A 19,940-nucleotide genomic window follows, 5' to 3' on the forward strand; every position below is an offset into this window, starting at 1 on the left:
AGGGGGTGTCGCGCCTGGTGCGGCGACACCTCCGCCGCCAACTTTTGGGCTGGGCCTGCGGGAGCAGGGGTGGAGAGCGGGAGAGGCGAAGGTGCTTCCTTCCCTCCTCCTCCTCCGGCGGCGGAGTTAAGGCCGTGCCCCGTGCCCGCAGCCGGCCACTGCGCCGCGCGGCCCGAGGGCGGCGGGGGGACTGCGCCTGGCAGCCGTGATGGCGAGCCTGCAGAAGCAGCAAGCTGACCGCCTGGCCGGCAACATCGACGACAATCTCCGACGGCGCCAGGACGAGCTCGACCCCGGCCCCAGCCCCGGCCGCCGCTCGCTGCCGCCGCCTGCCACCACCCAGTGCTTCCTGGGCCCCGGGCCGTGCCTGCCGCCGGTCGCTGTGAGAGAAGGAGAGGAAGAAGAGGGGGAAGACGAGAAGGAGAAAGGGGAGCCCCGTGATCTGCTGCCACTCTCACACCAAGGGTGGACCTATGAGGAGCAGTTCAAGCAGGTAAGGAGGGCATCTGCCGCCCCGGGGCAACAACACCTGGAAACAGCCACTCCAGGCGGGTATCCCTGGTGTCCCCAGCAGCCCCCCAAGCTCGGGGTTCAGCTTTCCCTGGATGGACATTTATGCCCCCCACTGCCTCCAAACCTTGTGTCCATCCCACCCCAAGAAGCATCCTGGCATACTCTCCGACTCCCTGCCAAACTCCATCTCACCCCTGCTTCACGTCCCCCACCTCCTCAGTGTTCCGTATGCCTGTGCCCAGGCTCTGCAGCATGATGGGGTGCCCAGTGTCCAGGCATCCCCGTGTGCCCACCCTGACCCCTGCAAGCTCTGTCCCCAGTGCATTCCATAACAGGTAGAACAGGGTGGCCCCTCTCCATGGAAGGCAGAGACAAGGGCAAGAGCTCCAATGCATGGTTATCCCAAGGAGCTGGTAAATCACAGAACCAAGCTCCCCTGTGTCTCCACAAGGGCTGGGGCATATTGTGAGTGGTTGGTGCCACTCATTGATTTCCTATATTGGCTGGAGGGAGCAGCGTGTTGACCCTGTCACCTCACTCTTGCTGGGCATGGAGGAGACCCCTGTTTCACAGAGATCTGGCATGGGGACTTGGCTTCTGTACAGGGTGGAGAAAAGTTCTGTCTGTATTTGACATGTGGATCCCATCCGTGCTGAGTTGTGCAAGCCCTGGTTCGCATGCAGCAGGTGCAGCTCCATGCACAGGTGTGAGCATGAGTGTGTGCCTGGACTGCATAGCACCGCATCGCGTTTGCTCTTCATGTGTGTTCGGGTTCATTGTCGGGAAACTGATGCTGGTGGCAGGGTGGGTGGCAGGGAGGATGCAGTGAGGGGACGGAGGAGGCAGACATGTCCCCGTACAGCTGGTTTTGTAGGATGGCACTGCTCAGCGAACGGTGCGACAAGGGGACTTAAGGGCTCATACACGGTGGCTCCTGCAGGAGGGGATGGGGACAGGAGCAGGGACACAACTTTTGGGGGGCATGGGGCCATGCTGCTGCACAGCTCGGTGTTATTCAGAGGGGCCAGGGCTCACGCACCTGGGCAGCTACCTGTGAGGCAGCAGGTACGGGTGCAGGCAGACTGTGGGCAGCATGTCTTGCAGCCATGCCCGGGGAGGCTGCCAGCGCCCGATGCTGCCTGGAAAGCAACCTGGGGAGGTCCGGGTGGGTACGCTGCATAGGCTGAATAACTCATCCGGGAAGTGTTACTTTACACCCCGCTGAGCAGAACAAGGCTGACTGTCCGGTTCCTGGGGTCAGCTACGAGGTGGGAAGCAGCTCCTCCCTCCCCGGTCTAGGCAAGGAGAGAAAGCATCCCCGGTATTTCTCATCCTCCAGCCCCATGCCCAGTGCCCGGCCGGGGCTGCCCGCGCTCCCCGTGAGGGGCAGGAGCAAAGGCAGCGGTGCGGTGCGAACACTGGGAGTGGGTGGCAGGGGAGGCTGGGGCAGGGGAGAGTGAGCTCTGGCTCCTTCCTTGCTTGCTTTCTTTTTTCACCAACCCTGATTGGAAAGGTGATGGATCCCTGCTCCAGAGACCCACCAGGTGGTTTTCCCCACTGTCCCCCGGACTGGCTGGCATGTCCCAGCCAGTCCGGGGGACAGCGGAGTGTCCTTTATGTTCAGTACCCCTGGGCACACAGGGACAGGGTGCCCGATTGCCTCTGGTGGCTTATAGGGAGGGGATGGGACAGGGAGGAGGGGAAGGAGCTGGAGGGGACCAGCCCTGCCCAGCCTTTGCGTGGCGCTGCCGTGCAGGGGATGGCAGTCCGGGGCAGGCTGCGCTGGCGGCTTGCCCTGGGGTCTGCAGGGTGGCTGTCACTCCTGTCCTTCCCCTGTGGGAGGGGATGTAGCCCTGCCTGGGAGGGTTGTGCGTCCCCGTCCCCCCACCCCAGGTCCCTCCCCAGACTGCAGGGCTGTGTCTCGCCCAGCCTGGGGAACAGGTTCTTGGATCTCAGGCAGGGGCTGAGTGGGGAGGGTGGCCGCGCTCCGGCTTCCAGAGGTTTCCCAGGGGCTGGGTCTGTGATGCTGTGGAGCATGGAGGGCGGGATGTGACTGCTTGCAAGCTGCTGAGGCACTGGCACAGTGGGCATGGGGGTCCTGGAGCCAGGGACAACCCTGTGGTGGCTGGAGCTCTGTTTCCCACTAGGACCTCCTGCTTGAAGTTGTCCCATACCAACACAGCACTTCTGGCATCACCTGTGACAGGTCTCAGGGTCTGTCCTTGCTGTCGTCCACCTGGGGGGGGGGCGGGGCAGGGGGGGCAGCTAAGTGAAGGGGTACCACCAGATCCAGGCTGGTTTGCAGGGAGGGTGGGGGCATGAGGCCACTTTTCCCTGGCAAGGAGTGGGCCCTGATAGGAATAGAGTTGGGAAGCTGGTGCAGGACCAGCTGGGGGGGGGGAGGGGGGGTCCATGCAGTTCAGTGGTGCTAAAAATGGGAGCGGAGGATGAGATTGCAGGGGGAACACCCACTGAGGGTTGATAGGCAAACACCGCTTCACCCAGAGGAGCATTTTGGAGGAACGTGTTTGTCCTGGTTTTATATGTTTCCCAAGGCACCAGTTTGGGGGTGTGGGTGGGACCTTTGCTCTGATCTGGGAGGGCTGCCCTGGTTTTACAGTGTTGTGAGCCCCCCTCACCCCTGCCTCCTGCATCAGTCCGCAGTGCTGGTCTATGTACACTTGATAAGGCCACATGGGTAGAGACCTGGGCAAAGGTCCGGGAGGTGTCCCACACCCAGCACTGTGAGGCAGCCCCGGTCTCTGTGTGGGGGGCACTGAGTAGGGTCTGACCATGTGCTACCCCTGACCTCCCCTCCCCTGGGGACAAGGAAGCCACCAAGTTGTGATGCTGTGGTGCTGCATCACACATTTACCTTGGAGGGCACTGGGAACAGCCTGGCATCGCTGGTGCCAGCTAAGCCCCAGGAATTCAGCTTTCTGCATGAGAGCCCTGTTTTCCTCCAAGTGATAGAACAGCAGCACCAGAACCTAAGGCTTCCCTCTCCATCCCCCGGCTCTTCCCAGAGGTGGCACTGCGGGAAGACTCAGGGCAGGAGAGTCTCAAACACCTAGGTTTTGTGTCCAGCTCCCCAGCAGCCGAGTGTTTGCTGGCAGGAGGATGCCCTCCCTGCCAGGGCTCTGCCACTGCATTCAAACCCATCCCTTTGCAGGTGAGAGAGTTCTGCACCTGCAGAGCTCCTTCTCCCTGCCTGGGAGCAGCTGGGGTGGGATGAGCCCCAGCCAGCCCTTTGGGGACTCTTGCATGTCTGGTAGGCTCAGCAGTTAATTTGGGGATGGTTAGTTTGCCAGCAGCTGTTTGTCATCATCCTTGGCCAACCCTGGTGTGGTTGTGCCTTCTCTCACCATGGTGCTGCTCCTGCCCCATCTGTCCCTGATGCCTGCAGTTGCCTCTTGCATCCACCTGTCCTTTATATGCATTTAGTGGGTCTCGCTGGTCACGAATGCGTGCGCTCACATCTCAAAGCCTGAAGGAAAGTGCTCCAAGTTGGCAGCAGCCTGCCTTGTGCCACAGACTTCTCCATCCCATGCTTCAGGGTCATTGCAGAATGGGGTGGGAGGGCCTGTAGTGCACGCTCTCCTGCCTCCATCTCCAGTCCCCATTGCTTTCTCCTGTGCTGTTGTCCGTGCCTGCCAGGGAATGGAGTCAGGTCAGGAGTGGCACCCCAGGGAGAGGGAGGTGGTCTCCCTGCCCCAGCCCTCTCCCCATCTCCAGTGCATCTTTAGTGCAGGTGCAGCAGCAACAACTGAGGGGCTCTCAGAGCTAAATTAGAGGTCTCTGATTACACCAGGGGTGGGCAATGCATGTGGTGTTTGCTGCTGTTCAGGGTTGCTTGGAGGCTTCTTGTCAAGAGATCTGCAGGCAGAGCTCTGCTCTGGGGCTGGGGCCACCTGCAGCAGGGAGGTGTTGGCAGCTGCAAGGGTCAGTGCGCTGATCTCTGGCAGAAGCAGCTCCAGCAGCTCCAGCAGCCCAGCACAAATGCACAGGCAGAGGGCTGGAGCAGGGTGCTGCTGGGGTACGGCTGGGAGTGCATGTACAGGTGCTCTGGCCATGTGTGTGCATATGGAACAACATGAGTGTTCCATATAAGTGTAGGGGTATGCCCATGTGTGCTTGGATCCATGTGAGCGCTGGTGCATGTGTGTGGGCCCATTTGAGTGCCTGTGTGTGTAGGGGTCCCTAGGAAACCCTAAATGTGTGTATGGATCTAGGTAAGTGCCCAAGTGTATATGGGCCCATGTGAATGCTGGTATGTGCTTATGGGTCTCTGTGAGTGCCCAGGTGCATATGGATGTGGCCAAGTGTGTATCAACCCGTATCTGTGTGTGTGTGTGTGTGTTTGTAGGGGTGTATATGGCACCATGTGTGTGCCCACATGTGTATGGTGTGCCCATGTGTGTCTGGACACACCGGTGTGTTCGTATAAGGACATTTGCAGTGTCCTAGGGTGTATGGGCACTCCTGTGCATGCATGGACCAGTGTCTTCATATACAAAGCAGTATGTACCCATTGGTGTTTGAGGCAAGGTTTGGGGGCAGAGCCCTGCTCCAAGACCGCCACTGTGCCACTTGACCCAGCCCATGGTGCTGAGCAGTCCTGGTGGGTGCCATTCCCCTGCTCCCCTCCTGCTGTCCCCCAGGGCCCTCCGCAGCTCCACTGCAGGCTGGGGAATGCCAAGAGCCTCAGCAGCTGTTGAAACACCGTCTCCCAGCTGGAGGGGTGTCCTGAGGGCTTGGGATTGGGGCCTCCAAAACGGAGGTGTAAAAACTAATCAAGGGTTTGAGGATAAAGGCACTGTGGGTGGGAGAGGAGAACCAGCATAAGCCCTCACCCCACAGCTTCCGCTGGCTCCCTCCCTAGCTGCTGCCTCAGAATCAGGTGTGAGTGGGGAATTTGGGGAGGATGCGTCTGCTTCCTGACCGTTGATCTACTAACTGTGTTAGTAATGGAGGTAAATCCCCCGTGCCAGCAGTGGGCTGGGCAGGGCTTTGGTAAGGAGGTAGGATCTGGCCCTGGGCAGTGGGGTCTGGTCCCACCAGCATACTATGTGGGGGTGTGGGAGTGAGCTCAGGTGATGTTGGGGCAAGTGTGCATAGGGGGCAGTGTACATAGAGGGTGCATGAGCATGCAGAAGGGAGAGAGTGTATAGGGAATGCAGGCACATGCACAAGGTGTGAGGCGGAAGTGAGTGTAGGGGTTGCATGAGTGTGCACAGGATGAGTGCATATGTGCACAAGGAGGATGAGTATAGGGGATGCATGAAATGTATGGGTGGGGTGTGTGCATAGGGGGAGTATGTAGAGAATGTATGAGCATGCACAACAGGTGTGTATGTGCACAGAGAGCGTATAGGGGATGTGTGAGTGTGTATAGGGTGCGTGTGCAAATGGTACGTGTGTATAGAGGGTGTATGAGTGTACACATGATGTGTGGGTGTGCATGGGGAGAGTGTGTAAATGGCATGGATGAATGTGCGCGAGGAGTGTGTGTGCACGGGAAGAGTGTATAGGGGGTACATCTGCAAGCAGCGAGGGCTGTGTGTGCAGTGGGAGAGCACACACAGGGGCCTGTGTGAGTGTGTGTGGCGGGGCTGTTTGCCCATGGAGAGCATGGCTGGGGGTGACTGTGCACAAGGGAAGCATGCACATGACGGTGCATATGCAGAGCAAGCTGGGGGCTGTGTGATCGTGTGAGTGGCTGTGTGCTGGGGGTATGAGCATGCAAAGGGTGAGCGTGCAGCATTCTGTACATGGGGGCTGTGGAGACCTGTCCCCTGTGGCACAGAGCACCTACTGGGGCTTCCCAGGTTGGTGGGGATGTGTTCCCCTCTAGGCTGCAGCTTAGGGTTGCTCTGTCTTGGATCCCCTGGATTCAGCACTCCCGTCCTGTGTCTGGTGGTGGGGTGGAGTGAGCACCAGCCCTAAACACCATTTCTGCTCAGGCATTCAGCTCTTCTGGAGGTGGAGGTGGGGGCTGGGATTGCTGGCACAAGGTGGCCAGCAGCCCTTCCTACCCCATCATCCTTTCAAAGCTGCCAGAGGAAGGGAATGGGGCCAGAGCTGCACAGGGGGGCCACCGAGCACACAATGCATTACCCAGGCATGCACACAGCCCACCCAGGTGTGCACCCCCATACTCAGCCAGCTCTGCAGCAGTTGTGTGCGTGCACAGACCCCCACATGTGTAAGTGCATGCCCTGTGTGCACACCCATGCATGTATAGTAGGTGCTTGCATGCATGCCCCTCAGGGAGCACCTGGGGTGCTGGTGCTGGAGGGGGTTCCCCTGGCTCTTGTCGCCACAGGAGGAATCAAAGAGGGGACAAGGATGGAGGGGTAGGCAGGGATGGAGAGGAAAGCAAGGTCAGAGTGGGAAGCAGTGGCTTGGGAAGTTCCAGCAGGCTGGGGAAGTTAACCCAAACAAATACCTTCGTTGACTCCCTGCATGGTCAGACATTATCAAAGGAACAACAAGGAGCTGATAGTGGGGTACACGCTATCACTGGGAGCCTGAAATTGCCGTGTCACAGTGCCCAGACAGAGGGATGTGGATCAATGGAACAGGGTCACAGATAGTACCTGCCATGGCACCATACAGGATGTTTCCTCTGGCTCCAACCTTGCAGGACCCGTGCCAGCATCCTGTGCCTCAGTTTCCCATCTTGCAAAATGTGTTGTGAGGAGGAGGCTGGGGACACAGTGAGCTCCTGCTTCATCCCAGGTCTGGGCTGTGGGTGGGAAGCTGCCATCCCAAGGCCAGCACTGCCAGCAAACAGTCCCTCAACTTGTGCGAAGACGGGTTAATGTTTGTAGCAGGCAGCTCTCCCTGGAGTAGCAGTGCCCGCTTCGGCAGGGAGGGGGGTTTTAATGACCTGCCGGATCTGCTGCATTATCAGTGCTGATTAAACCTGCTGCTCTATAAAGTGCCGTTAAATATTAAGCATGATGAAGGTTTTTTGGGGGGGAGCCACCATACCGGGAGAGGGTTCTGGACAGAGGTGTGCAGCCATGCAGGTGGGGTGACCTCTGAGGCTGGGGATGTTGGGGCAAGGAAGCACCCTGATGCCCATCAGGGCTGTGGAGCAGGGGAGCAGCCCCCCCCCTCAAGAGCCAGCAGCACCTTTGAATGCAGCCGGCGTCCCAGCAAAGCCGTCCCATAACCATTAACTTATTAACGACTGGCGGAGGAGGCAAGCGGTGGCTTGCAAGGTCAGGGGTGGTTTGTGCCCAGCAGGGAGTGAATTGCCCCCCATCTCTGACACTGGGGATGGGGGACACACACCCCCCAAGCTTGAGCTCCTTTGTGTGTGCCCCATGGCTGGACTGGGGGGCTGGCGGGGCCCTGATGGTGGATGCTGTTGAGGTCTCTGCACCCCGGCGTGCACAGGGCTGGGCATCAACTGGGAATAGCCAGCTCCTGTGGTTGCAAGCCTGCAGGGTAAACTGAGGCACTGTTGTCATTCCTGTCCCCCCTATGCCATCAGGAGACAGGGGAGGACACCCCAATGCAGGGTGCCTGGCTGTACACCATCTTCTTGGGGAAGGAGCCACGGACCCACAGCTCAGAGGTGGCCGTGATGCTCCAGAGGGGTGCAAGGACTCCAAAATAGCCCGTCAGCAGTCAGCCACCCGTGGCGTGGGGCTGCACCCTGGGGGGCTTGGGGGGAGCATGGAGACAAGTGTTACCTGAGCTCCCTGCGTGAACAACAACCAGATGGAAAAATTAGCAATGCGGCTAATCAATGTGGTGCATATTAAGTGGCTCAGTGTTGGGGGGGTGGATGCAAGGCAGGGGGGAGCCGAGCAGGGTCCGGGATCAATACAGCTCATATTAAGTGGATTAAATCCTGGTTGCCGATCTAAGCCTTTGCTGCCAGCAGGAGGTGGCAGCTTGAGCAGGGGCTGTGGGAGGTCCAGCTGCGATCGCTTGCCTTGGTAGCAGGGCCCTGGGGGGGAACTGTTGGAGGGGCTTTCTGGGGCAGGGCAGCCCGGAGATGCCTGGAGGATGGCTTAGCACCTCACTGCCTCACTGCTCTGTCTAGGCGACCAGCTGGGCTAAGGGGTGCCAGGGACCCCAATTCCAGCCCTACAAGCTCCCCCAGCTCTGGGCAAGGCATCCGCTAGCTGAGTGAGAGGTGCTAATGATGTTATTTAATCACAGTGAGGAGAAGGGGGAGGCACAAGGTTTATTCATGTCCCTTTAATAAACCGTGTTCGACCCGCTGACCTTTAACCTGCCTGACAAGCCCAGTTATCCCCATCCCTTAAGGAATAAAGGCGTCGCCATGGCAATGGGATGATGGGAGGGAGCAGGGTCCCCAGATCTGCACCCAGGGTGGGGCAGGGATGAGGACACCTTGCTCTGGCCCTGCACCAGCACCTGAGCAGTGGTGGCATGTGCAGGTGGGATGGCGTTGGGAGTGCCACGGCTTCTGGAGGGGACCAAGCACTATGTTTGGGGTCCCTGAGGTCAGCAGACCAGAGCTGTGCTGCACACTGGCAGGATATTGATCCCCAGGCTTGACAGTTTAATACTTCTGTTTATAGAGGAATATAGTTACATCGATGGCATTAAATGAGTTACTAATTATATCAATACAAACACGATTAAAAGGGTCCTTGCTCATAGGTCACCACAAGCAGCAGCTACCACTTGTGTTGCACAACTGCCCCTGGGCAAGGCCTGCCTGACTGCTCCAAGGTGCACCGTGGGGGGATGCGCTGGGGTGGTGTGTGTCCCTGCGGGGTGGGGAGTGTCTATCCCGGGTCGGGGTGTGCTGGTCTGGGCTGTGCATGCCTGACTGGGTTTGTGTGTGGCCACCTGTCTGGAGCTGTGCACACCTGTCAGAGCTGTGCATGCTCTTCTGCTGTTGTGTGTTCCAGTCTGGGGTTGTGCATTCCCAGTCTGGGGCTGTGCTAGTTTGTGTGGGATTGTGCATACATTTATGGGGTTGTGAGTGCCTGTCTACATCTGGTGTGTGTGCGTGCGCCTGTGCAGGGCTGTGCGTACGCAACATGGGGTTGTGGGTACTTCTGCAGAGTTGTGTGCCACCGTGGAAGGCTCACCTGAGGTTGTGCATGCCCACAGGAGGCTGTGCACACCTCGACATGGTTGTATGTGCCTGTGTATGGATTTGTGCCTGTGCGGGTTGTGTGTGCATGTACAAAGTTGTGCGCACTCATGCGATGTTCTGTGTACCCATACAGGGTTGTGCATGCTTGTGCAGGGTTGTATGTGCCCATGCAAGCTTCTGTGTGGCCCTGGGGGGAATGTGTGTGCATGTACAGGGCTGTGTACAGACTTGTGTGGAGTTGTGCATGCCCATGAGGGGTTGTGCACATTCATGTGGGGTCATGTGTATCCACGCAAGGTGTTGCACGCTCATGCGGGATTGTGCATACCCATGTAGTGTTGTACATGCTTGCATAGGCTTGTGCACACCTGTGCAGGGTTGCATCAGCCTGTGTGGGGTTGTATACACCCATGTGAGGCATGTCCGTCCATCCCCCAGGGACTGTGTGTGACCCTGGAGGGTTGTGATCTACCTCTTAGACCACGGTGCCCACACTGAAGCAGGAGGAGCAGGGTGAGTGGCAGGGCCCAGAACCCTCTGTAAGGGATGGAGTTGGCTTCTTCCTCAGGTCTGTGGCTATCTAGGGGTGCCTCCTTGCCTGGAGGCTGTGGCAGACCACCACCTGTGCCACCACCCATGGCACCCCTGTGCCACTCCTGTGAACCTGTGATGCCTGCATCACATAGACAGCCTTGACTTGGACCCAGCCCACCCCCCATCAGCACGAATCCCCCCAAACCACCTCCTCTCCGTCTGAGCATCCTTAAATCTCATGGGAAGCTGGGTGCATCCCCAGCCCAGCCAAGGGCCGTACCAGCTGGTCCTCTGTTCCTCAGCTTTTCTCTCATCTCCGCTTAAAAGCTGACCTTTGCTCCCTGTTTGATGTAATGTGTCTTTGCATCCTGGTGCCACACAGATGAAAGGTTAGAGGTTAATAAGTAGTGGAAAAATAGGTCCTAGCACGTGGAAGTCGCACCTGTTTTGAGGGCTGGAAGCAGTGGCAGCATGTGCTAGGTGGGATCCTGCCCGCCTTGGTGGGAAGAGAAACACAAGTGACATCCAGGGGCCCAGCAGAGGTATGGGTGCAGAAGCCCACCCGCTGGGTTGACCCCCGGTTCCTGGTTTGGGGGGTTTGCTTTGACAAGCCAGGAGATCACAGTGGGTGGAAACAGGCTCAGTGTGGAGCAGTGGGAGCCAGAGCCCTGCTGCAGGCAGGGACAGGCAGGGAAATTCAGGCAAAGCCTGGCTCACACAGCCTTTCCTGCACAGAAATCAAAGCAGCCCCCTGGAGCTCTGTGCCGATTTCCCAGGAGCTCCTGGGAAAGGGCAGGCAATGGGGAGGGGGCACACAGTAGGGCAGGGACCACCACGATGGAGGGGAGGGGCACGGTGCTGGCACTGAGGGCTGAGGGTACCCCGAGAGCACCCTGCTGTAAAGACAGGATGGTAAGTGACACCCAGAGGTCAAAGAAGGGGTCAGGGATGGAGCAGCATGGAACAGCTGGGAGCCAGGCAGTCAGTGCCTGTAGGTGTGGTGGAAGACTGGCAGTAGCACCCATAGACTAGGTTAGGGATGGGCAGTTAGCACCCACCTGTTAGACAAAGGACAGGCAGCTGGCACTCATGGGTTAGATGAGGGACTGTCTTCAGATGTGTCTGCCCAAGGATGGGAACCGTGGGGTGTCTGTAGGAGTATCCCTGCACAACTGCATCCCTGTGTGTCCCCATGTCTCCCCATCACTGCATCCCCACATCTCCATGTCGCCCCATCCCTGCCTCCTCACATCTCCATGTCCCCCAAGTCCCTGTTTTCACATTCCTGCATACTCCCATCCCCTGTTATCATGTCCTTGCAGCCTGACATCCCGCAGCACAGCTGCCTTTATCTGTCCCATGAAAGATGTGCTGTGTGGAGCAGGGGAGTGCTCTATTTCTTTTGTTTTTTAATGGCCTTTCCCAGCACAATTGTTTATTAAACGACTCTGCTTTGTGCCTGACTTTGTTTTCCAGCTTGCATTTCTTTGTATATGTTTTGGAAATCTATTCCTGGACTGCTGAGTTTTGTTTCTTTTCAATGGCTTTAAATTCTTGCCGGGCTTGCTGGGAGGAATTGGTGTCTATAGCGCCTTCGATTGGTGCTAATTTTTCCTTCATGTGCTCTGACTTTTACTGCTGGGCCATCGATCTGGCTGGCTCCAATTTGTCACGGTCACCCAGGCGCTGTGCTGGAATCAGGCAAGCCCTGGCTTTCACACGGAGCCGGTGCTGGGGCTGCACCCACTTTCCCAATGCTGTCCGACAGCTCAGCCTGGGGGGTTGTGTCCATGCATCTGGACCTGCATCCATCCAACACATGTAAGTGTCCTCACAGCTGTATGTGTGGGTCTGCACAACCATGTGTATGCTCGCTGGCTTGCACAGGCATCAGTGCACCCACAAACTTGCCAGGATGCTTGAACGCCAGTGCTGCTGCACGCACAGTGCTGCACTTGCAGTTTCGTGCTTGCGCACTTGCACATGGTGCACACACAACTGGTTTTGCACACATACATACTGCGGGAAGTCCTTGTGCCTTGCAGGGATGTGTCACTGCTGTGCTCCCACCCCTGGTCCCCATGCACAGCTGAGTAAGATGGATTTGGGATCCTCATGCCTGACCAGGGGAGATGGCTTTGGGGTCACCATGTTTAGGTGAGGGAGGAGGGTTTGGCACCATTTCCCTTTGCAGAGGTGCTTCACGCCATCCTTGGCTCTTGGTCAGGCTCCGTCTTGTGATGACAGAGCTCAGGCCATTGCTTATCAGGTTACTGACAGCCCTGTCACCCCAGCTGAGTGGGGCAGCCCCAGTGCTTGCAGCTCCCTTGCTGGCACCCAGCACTGTGGCCCTGCCAGCTTGCCCTGCCCCAGGACAGGACTAGCATCTCTGCTGTGCAGATGCATGTCCCAGGGACCTGCCCAGGGGCCTGGGATTTGCTGCTGTCCTGTCTACATTGCCATCATCTTCTGTCTGGGATTTGCTGCTGTCCAGTCTACATTGCTGGGCTGAAACACTGTCATGCCTCCACCTAGGAAGGTGAGGGGCAAGGGAAACTCAGGAAAAGATGCAGCATCTCTGAAGCAATGGTGCAAAATAGTCAGTGGTGTGCAGGCAGCCCACACTGGGCCCCAGGCACAAGGACAGCCCAGCACTGCCAGCACAGAGGGTGCGTCTGGCAGATCCTGTCCATGGTTCAGGGACAGCCTCTTGTTGCTGGCAGAGCTGGCTTGTGGGCCAGGGGTGATGCCGGGTCCTGGCACAGGCACAGAGCTGCCCCTGGCACTGTCCCCTCTGCCTCGTGTACCCACATGTGCCAGCAGCACTGACCCTTCTCTCTCCCGCCCCCAGCTCTATGAACTGGACAAGGATCCGAAACGCAAGGAGTTCCTGGATGACCTCTTTGGATTCATGCAGAAGAGAGGTAAAGATGTGTGGCTGGGGTGGGCAGCACTGGCACCCCTGCCACAGCTGCCTAGGAGGGCCTCACAGTGTGCTCCATTCAGGCTCCAGGCTGCTCTGTGGCCACCTCAGGCAGGTCCCGCAGTGCCTGCTGCCCCCATCTCCTGTACACACACGCATAAAAACTCACCCAGCAGATGTGCCTCCATCACCACAGGCAAAACCCCGCAGGGTGCTTTCTTGCTGCTGCACCCCTCCAGCTGGGTTTGGTGGCCACAGTTGCTGATGATTCCTGTTGGCAATGCCCAGCAGGGATACCCACTGGCAGTGCCTGTGCGGATGCTGTTAGCATATCTCCTTGTGACAACTGTTAGCAACACCCATTAACGGCGCCCATTAGCAGGTGCCCGTTTGCAGTGCCTTTTAGTGGTGCCTGCTGGGGGTGCCCTTGGCATGCCCCTTTAGCAATGATTGTTTGGGCTCCCCATTAGCAGTGGCCAGCGAGGATGCCCATACTGGCACCTCTTAGCGATGCCCATGATGCTGCAGCAGTGGGGTCAGTGGCCTGGGCAGCGCCGGGCACCCAGGGGTTAAGAGCGCGCCAGCGGGCCCAGCAGTATTGGAAATCTTTGCTATTGGCATGGGGGGGGGGCGAGCTGGCTCCCAGGGACTCGATAAATGCTTTAACCTTCGCCCTCCCTGGCTGGGCCTGCGACAATTAAAAGTTGCCGAGCGCGGGCGTGTGGCCGGCTGTATTAATTAGGGCCTTTTGCTGGTGTGTGGATTAATGAACATGCCGCTCAATAGCCAGTAAACCCCAGGCAGAGGTTAATGCCAAGCTAATTAACAGGGGAAGGCTGGGGGGGGTGTGTATGGGAGCAGCGGGGGTGGCCGTGTATGGGGCAAGGGTGGTCAGAAAGCGGCGGTTGCCCCCCAGCCATACCTGTGGGAAGGGTGGTGAGGGTATCCATCTGCCTGTAGGGCAGCAGCTGTTGACTTCTGTGTTGGGCTGAGACCCCACACCTTTATTTCATTCAGGGCTGTGCTGCAGGTGGCTGGCACAGCTGTGAGGGTCATACTGGAGCCTGGCTAGAGGCAGGGGGAGCTGGATACCACCCCATGGGTGCCCCTCGGTCCCTCTGGTCTTGGTGCAGGGCTGCAGGGAGTGAGTGGGAGCATCAGTGCTGCCTCAGCCCCCCAGCATCCATCAGCCACAAGATTCATGGGCTGTTCTGTGGCTTCATTATCTCTCTCTCCAGAGCTAATTAACTCCCTCACCATTGGGGCCAGGGCTAATTAAGAAAGTGCCTGGTGGTGCTGGGAGGAGGGAGGGAGCCTGATGCTTCTGTGCTAATGCTGTTTCTCATCCCTCTGTGTCCGGCTGTCCTGCTTCTGTCCCCTCCATCCCATCCCATCTCTGAGTGGGTGGCATCCCCCCGAGGAGGGCAGGCAGGAGTGTGGGTGCAAGTGGGGCTGTGCAGGTGGGGGTGTGCATGCACCTGTTGGAGGAGTGGGGGATTTTGGAGCTGGCTAGCAAAGAGGAAGGGAACAGAGGGGCTGCCAGGCAGGGACAGCATCCTGGGGGTCATCAGGGGCTGCCTCAGAAGTGGTACCCATGAGCCAGTATGGGTGCTGCTGGGGTGTCCAGGGGTGCATGGCCAGAGGGCTGTAACCCCTGGGTTGTGTCCCCAAGGTGGCATTGGGCCAGGGGGATTGATTCCTACAGGGTGAGCCCTAATGAAAGGGGTGGTGTCCCCCCTGCTGTCTGTCAGAGCAGTTTTGGCACTGGTATTTGTCAGCAGGGTGGAAAACTGGTGTGGCTGGAAAACGGGTTGGGAACAGCCCCGCTGGGGCAGACATCAGGGACCCCATGTCGCAAGGCAGGGACACCTGGCCCCAGTGGCTTGGGGGTGTGGTACCATCACCCCCATCAGACATGGGGTACAGGCAGTTGGGCACCTCATCCCCGTGCCCCAACCTCTATAGCACCCCAAAATTGCTGAGTTGGGACATAGGGGGACTATTTCTGTATTTGCTCATTGGGGGCCTGCAGGGCTCCCCATCTCCCCACCAAGAGGAGGGCTCTGCTGATAACACAGGATCATTAATCAATCAAGGAGCTAATTGCAACACCACAATGGCTGCATCACCTCCCTGGCTTTTGTGCTCACCATAGCCAGGGCCGGGGCCATCACTCTGCGGGAACGCAGACAGGTCCCTTTGTCAGTGGGACGGGCACTGGTCGCCTGCCCTACACAGCCCCAAGATTAATGGTGAGCTGCTTTCGTTAGCCACCATGGCTGGGGAGGGGGGAAGGGAAAAGAAGTCCATGGGCCATTGATAAGGGCTGAGACACTACAAACTCATTGGCATGTTAGGGTGATGGGGTGCCCTCAAATCAGACCCTCCCGAGGTGATGGGGCTGGTGCCAGCGCTCCCCAGGCAGGGCTGGGGAGGGACTGCCAGCAGATATCCAGTCAGTGTCTCTGCCTTTTTCCCAGGAGGATAAACTCCTCTCCCCCTTCCTGACTGGGCAAACAACACAGACACACACAAAAAAAGTTAAATGAACTCAGTAAAGGAATAAAAAGAGCTCATTTTTCAGGCTTATGTGAAGAAGCCAAGCCAATATCGGGGCCATAAATTAGGGATGCTAGAGGATGGCGGTGAGTGACAGCTTCGTTTGGGGGGTGAAGCGTGGCTGTGACAGCCTCCCACAGCCAAATGGATGGCTTTCCGATACTGCCTATGCCCTGCCACCCCACAGGAGGAATAAATATGGGGTGGGATGGGGCAGAACGGGATGGGGTGGGAAGGGATGCTGATCCTTTCTCTGGTCTGCTGCAGCCCTCAGCCACTATCTGGACTATTGCCCTGAGGTGCTGCGGGGCAGAGCAAGACTGTGGGGCTATTTGGGGGTGCTAGGAAAGTGGGAAGGGGGTTGTAACCCAACCCAGTAGCTGTGGGGACCATGCTGGGCTCACAGAGCCCTGATGGCTCCATGTCCTCTTGCCCTATGGCCTTGGGGGGAGAGGGGGTGATGCTGGGGGACCAAGGGTCAGGGTCTCTACTGAGGGCACCTGAAGGAGATTTGGGGTCAGTGCCTCTTGAAGTGGGGCTCTTTAAGCAGTCAGGGGGCTGCTGGGGGGGATCTGGTGGGGAGTCTTTCCAAGGACTCTTGGGGGGTCCCTCTCTATGGGCCTCAGAGGGGGATTTTTAAGAGACCTCTCTATGGGCAGGTTGTAGGTTGAGTCCCTCCAGAAGGGTTATGGGGGGTGTCCCTTTATGAATTTTAGATGGTATCTGTCTTTATGAGACTCTGAAAGGGGGTTACAGACAGAGTCCTTCTAGGATGCTCTGAGAGATTTTGTGGGGAGATGCTCTACAGGGAAATCTAAGAGTTGTGGGGGGACAACTCTCTCTAAGGGGCTCTGAAGGAGGCATGTTGGCCATCCCGCTGTGCTCCCACATGCCAGCTGAGACTGTACTCAGCTCCACTGACAGCTCCATTGATGTCAACCCTGTGCCAGCATGCTGGGGTCTGCCCTGCTCAGGGGCACAGTGCCACTCTCCCAGGCACCCTGGGGTCCTGCCTACACCCCCTGTACCTGTAGGTGCTCAGCCAGGCACAGAGACACATCTGCCCTTGTGGGGTAGCCAGTACCTGCAGTGGCAGTGGGGATAAGGTGGGGGCTCTGTCACCAGGGAGTGAGGGTCCCCATGGGCTCACCCCACACCCTTTTGTCTCTCCTGTGTGCAACTGGAAGGGACGCCTGTGAACCGCATCCCCATCATGGCCAAGCAAGTGCTGGACCTGTACACATTGTACCAACTCGTGACAGACAAGGGTGGCCTAGTTGAAGTCATTAACAAGAAGATCTGGCGGGACATCACCAAGGGCCTCAACCTGCCTACCTCCATCACCAGTGCTGCCTTCACCCTCCGCACGCAGTGAGCACCTGTCGGTGGTGGTGGGTGGTGGGCATTGCCCTGGGGCACCCGCTGGCTTGGATGCCCCAGAGCCCTGAGTGGGGTCTGGCATGGGGTACCCCAAAAGAGGATGGAGGGCTTTGCCCCTTCCCAGGTTCCATCCCCACTCGGTACAGGGCTGGCTGGGAGGTGCATGATGCTGGATCTTACCTGGGCTCTCTCCCCGTGCAGATACATGAAGTACCTGTATCCCTATGAATGTGAGAAGCGGGCGCTCAGCTCTCCCAGGCAGCTCCAAGCTGCCATTGACAGCAACCGTCGGGAAAGCCGGAGGCAGACTTTTGACACAACAGTCTACAGCTACTCGCCATCCAACACCCCAGCCCTTCTGGGCTCCCACAGGATGCCTCTGCCATCTCTTGGCATCACTACGCACAACTGCAATCAGTTTGGCCAAATGCACACTGTTAAACAAGGTGGGTGAGGACCACATCTGCCCTGCAGTGGGCACTCTCCCTGGGGATAGACACTACTCTGGCAGCAGAGATGTCCTCTGCCTGCTCTTGCACTTTTTACTTGGGGCATATGGGAAAAAAATTGGGGTTTTAGTCCTTCTCTGGGACTGAGAAAGGTTTATTTCTCTTGGCTTTGGAGGAGGACCAAGCCCAGATGCTGGGGCTGGTGGCCTACCCTGCTGCATACTAGTGGGATGGAGGTGGCACTGCTGGGGATGGTGAGACGGGGCAGCAGTGGGGGAACATGCTGAGGTCTTTTGGTCATTGCAGAGAATAGCATGCTGGCAGCAGCAGGGCCAGGACACTTTGCTATCCCAGTGGGACTGCCCAGTCACCATCTGTCAGTGGCCCAAGCACCTGCCTCACAGGCAGTGGCACTGGACCAGCTGCAAGAGAAGCTGGAGATGAACAAGCCCCCAGAGAAGAAGATGGCCCTAGCAGAGGAGCAGCAGAGGCTGATGCAACATGTGCTGCAGCAGAATCTCCTGGGCATGGCCTCCCAGTTTCCCATGAACATCACGATCTCCAACCAAGGTAGCAAGATACAACACCTCAGCTTGGGTCACCCCATCCCTTAACACCCCAGGAGGGAGCAGCAGGAGCTGGAGGGGAAGCATGGATACGCATAGAGGCTGGTGCCCCGCTTCTCTCTCTTAGGCAGATTCTTGTTTCTGTTTCTCTTAACACTCATATTGTTATTTCCTTTCCCCAGATGACAGACAGGAGACCGCATCGAACCTGTCCACCAACAGCATTAGCAGTATCAACATGTCAATAGATATAAATGGAGTTGTCTACACAGGTAAATAGAAGGGCCGCTTGGCCCATGTAATTGCGGCTGGGAAATCCAATAACTTATAGCCACTGCCTGGCCAGGAAGTCCTTCCTTCAATCTGATGTCTTTACTATAAAATCCATCATAATGAAGTGTCAGGGCCTGGAGAGATGGGGCAGAAGAAGGAGGGGGTCAGTGAGGAGGGAAATTGGCCCCCAGCAAGGACTAGCAATGAAGGGCCAAAGTAGGTGATGGATAGATGGATGGACAGACAGACAGATGGATGGACTTGGGCTGAGAAGGGCAAAAACGCACCTGGAGTTATCCCCCACCACGGTGTCCTGCAGGCAGGGCTTGGATTTGGGTTCACCCTGATGCATGTGTGCCTAGAGGATCTCTGGCTGGTTGTGGGGCTGGCTGGTTGCAAAGCATCGTAGTGGATGCAGGGAAGGATGTTTGGGTGCTTTACTGAAGCAGAGGCTTCTTTGGGATGCTGATACGCACCTACCTGGCTAAGCAGTTCATCCCGTGCCCCCCAGCTACCTGCCTGCCCTGCTGAGACAGCCCCAAATAAAACTGATGGCTTTTCCTTTAGGACTTAAATATTTAATGAGCTGGAAAGGTCAGGGCTAACCAGCATATGGGACCATCAGCCAAACAGTCCTGGGCCACCCCATGGACTGCTCCATGTTGGTGAGGGTGGCTGGGCTGGGGAAAGCACCAGAGGTGATAGGGGGTGCTGGAGCCCCGAGGGGTGCTAGTCCCACCCTCCCAAGCCAGCATGCTGGGGGCCAGGCAAGCAGAGCTGCCAACCCTGGGCTTGCCCTAACCCCCTTACTTTTGCTTCTCAGGTGTCCTGTCTGCCCACCAGCCCCTGGCGCCACTGACACCCGATGGAGGGAGCACCAACAGCTGGCCAAAACCTGTGCCTGCTCCAAACCCACTGCTCCAAGCCCACTTGCACAGCTGCACTCCCTCCAGCACCTCGCTGTAAGGGAGTTGTGCCCTCCACCCCTGAAAGCAGCTGGGGGTTCCAGGGTCCTGGGGGCCTGAGCTGTGGGACCCAGCTGGGCCAGCAAGGTGAGATAGCAGACCCAAAGGTGCCTCTTGCTGCAATACTGAGCCTTCTCTGTGCAAAGCTGTGAGCACTCATGTGGGCCCTTCTGTCCCTTAGCACTGCATATGGGGCCCCTTCTCTGCGTGTGCCATCCCACACATGCACCTTCTTTCCCAGGCACTACCCCCCAGTGACCCCCTCCCAGACAGTTCCTGCCTGCCATGCTGCCTGGGGTACCCCTGGGCTTCATATATTGCATCCCCTACACACTGCAGCTCCTATAGCCACCCCAATGCATGTACCACAGCCCCTATACACACCCCAGTGCTAGACTGCATCCTTCCTGTTCAATATGCAACTCAGTGTGCACAGTGCATCTCTTAGGTATTTTCACCCCTATACACGTCTCTATGCACATTTACACTATACACTTCCTTATAAACACTTTTGATGTGTCGGCTGCCTCCCCTACCTACCACATCCCCCATATGCTTCTCTAGTGCACATATTGTATCTCCTATATACAACTTGGTGCCCACATGATGTCACCTGTGCAAACAGTGCAGTCTCTTTGCACTGCAGCCCCCATAAACTGTAGCCCCTATACACTGCATCCCCTA

General features: G+C 57.7%; 1 protein-coding gene across 1 annotated transcript; it reads left to right on the forward strand.

Annotated features, from left to right (window-relative positions):
* The first annotated feature begins 208 nt into the window (after positions 1–208).
* ARID3C (AT-rich interaction domain 3C) lies at positions 209–19,257 on the forward strand. Its single transcript, XM_040578876.1, has 7 exons — positions 209–493; positions 12,993–13,065; positions 16,811–16,994; positions 17,205–17,449; positions 17,759–18,022; positions 18,201–18,290; positions 19,115–19,257. Exons 1-7 carry the CDS (start codon positions 209–211, stop codon positions 19,255–19,257), a joined length of 1,284 nt encoding a protein of 427 aa, XP_040434810.1.
* The last annotated feature ends 683 nt before the right edge of the window (positions 19,258–19,940 follow it).

This window comes from Falco naumanni, chromosome Z (assembly GCF_017639655.2).
Source record: "Falco naumanni isolate bFalNau1 chromosome Z, bFalNau1.pat, whole genome shotgun sequence".
Taxonomy (NCBI): domain Eukaryota; kingdom Metazoa; phylum Chordata; class Aves; order Falconiformes; family Falconidae; genus Falco; species Falco naumanni.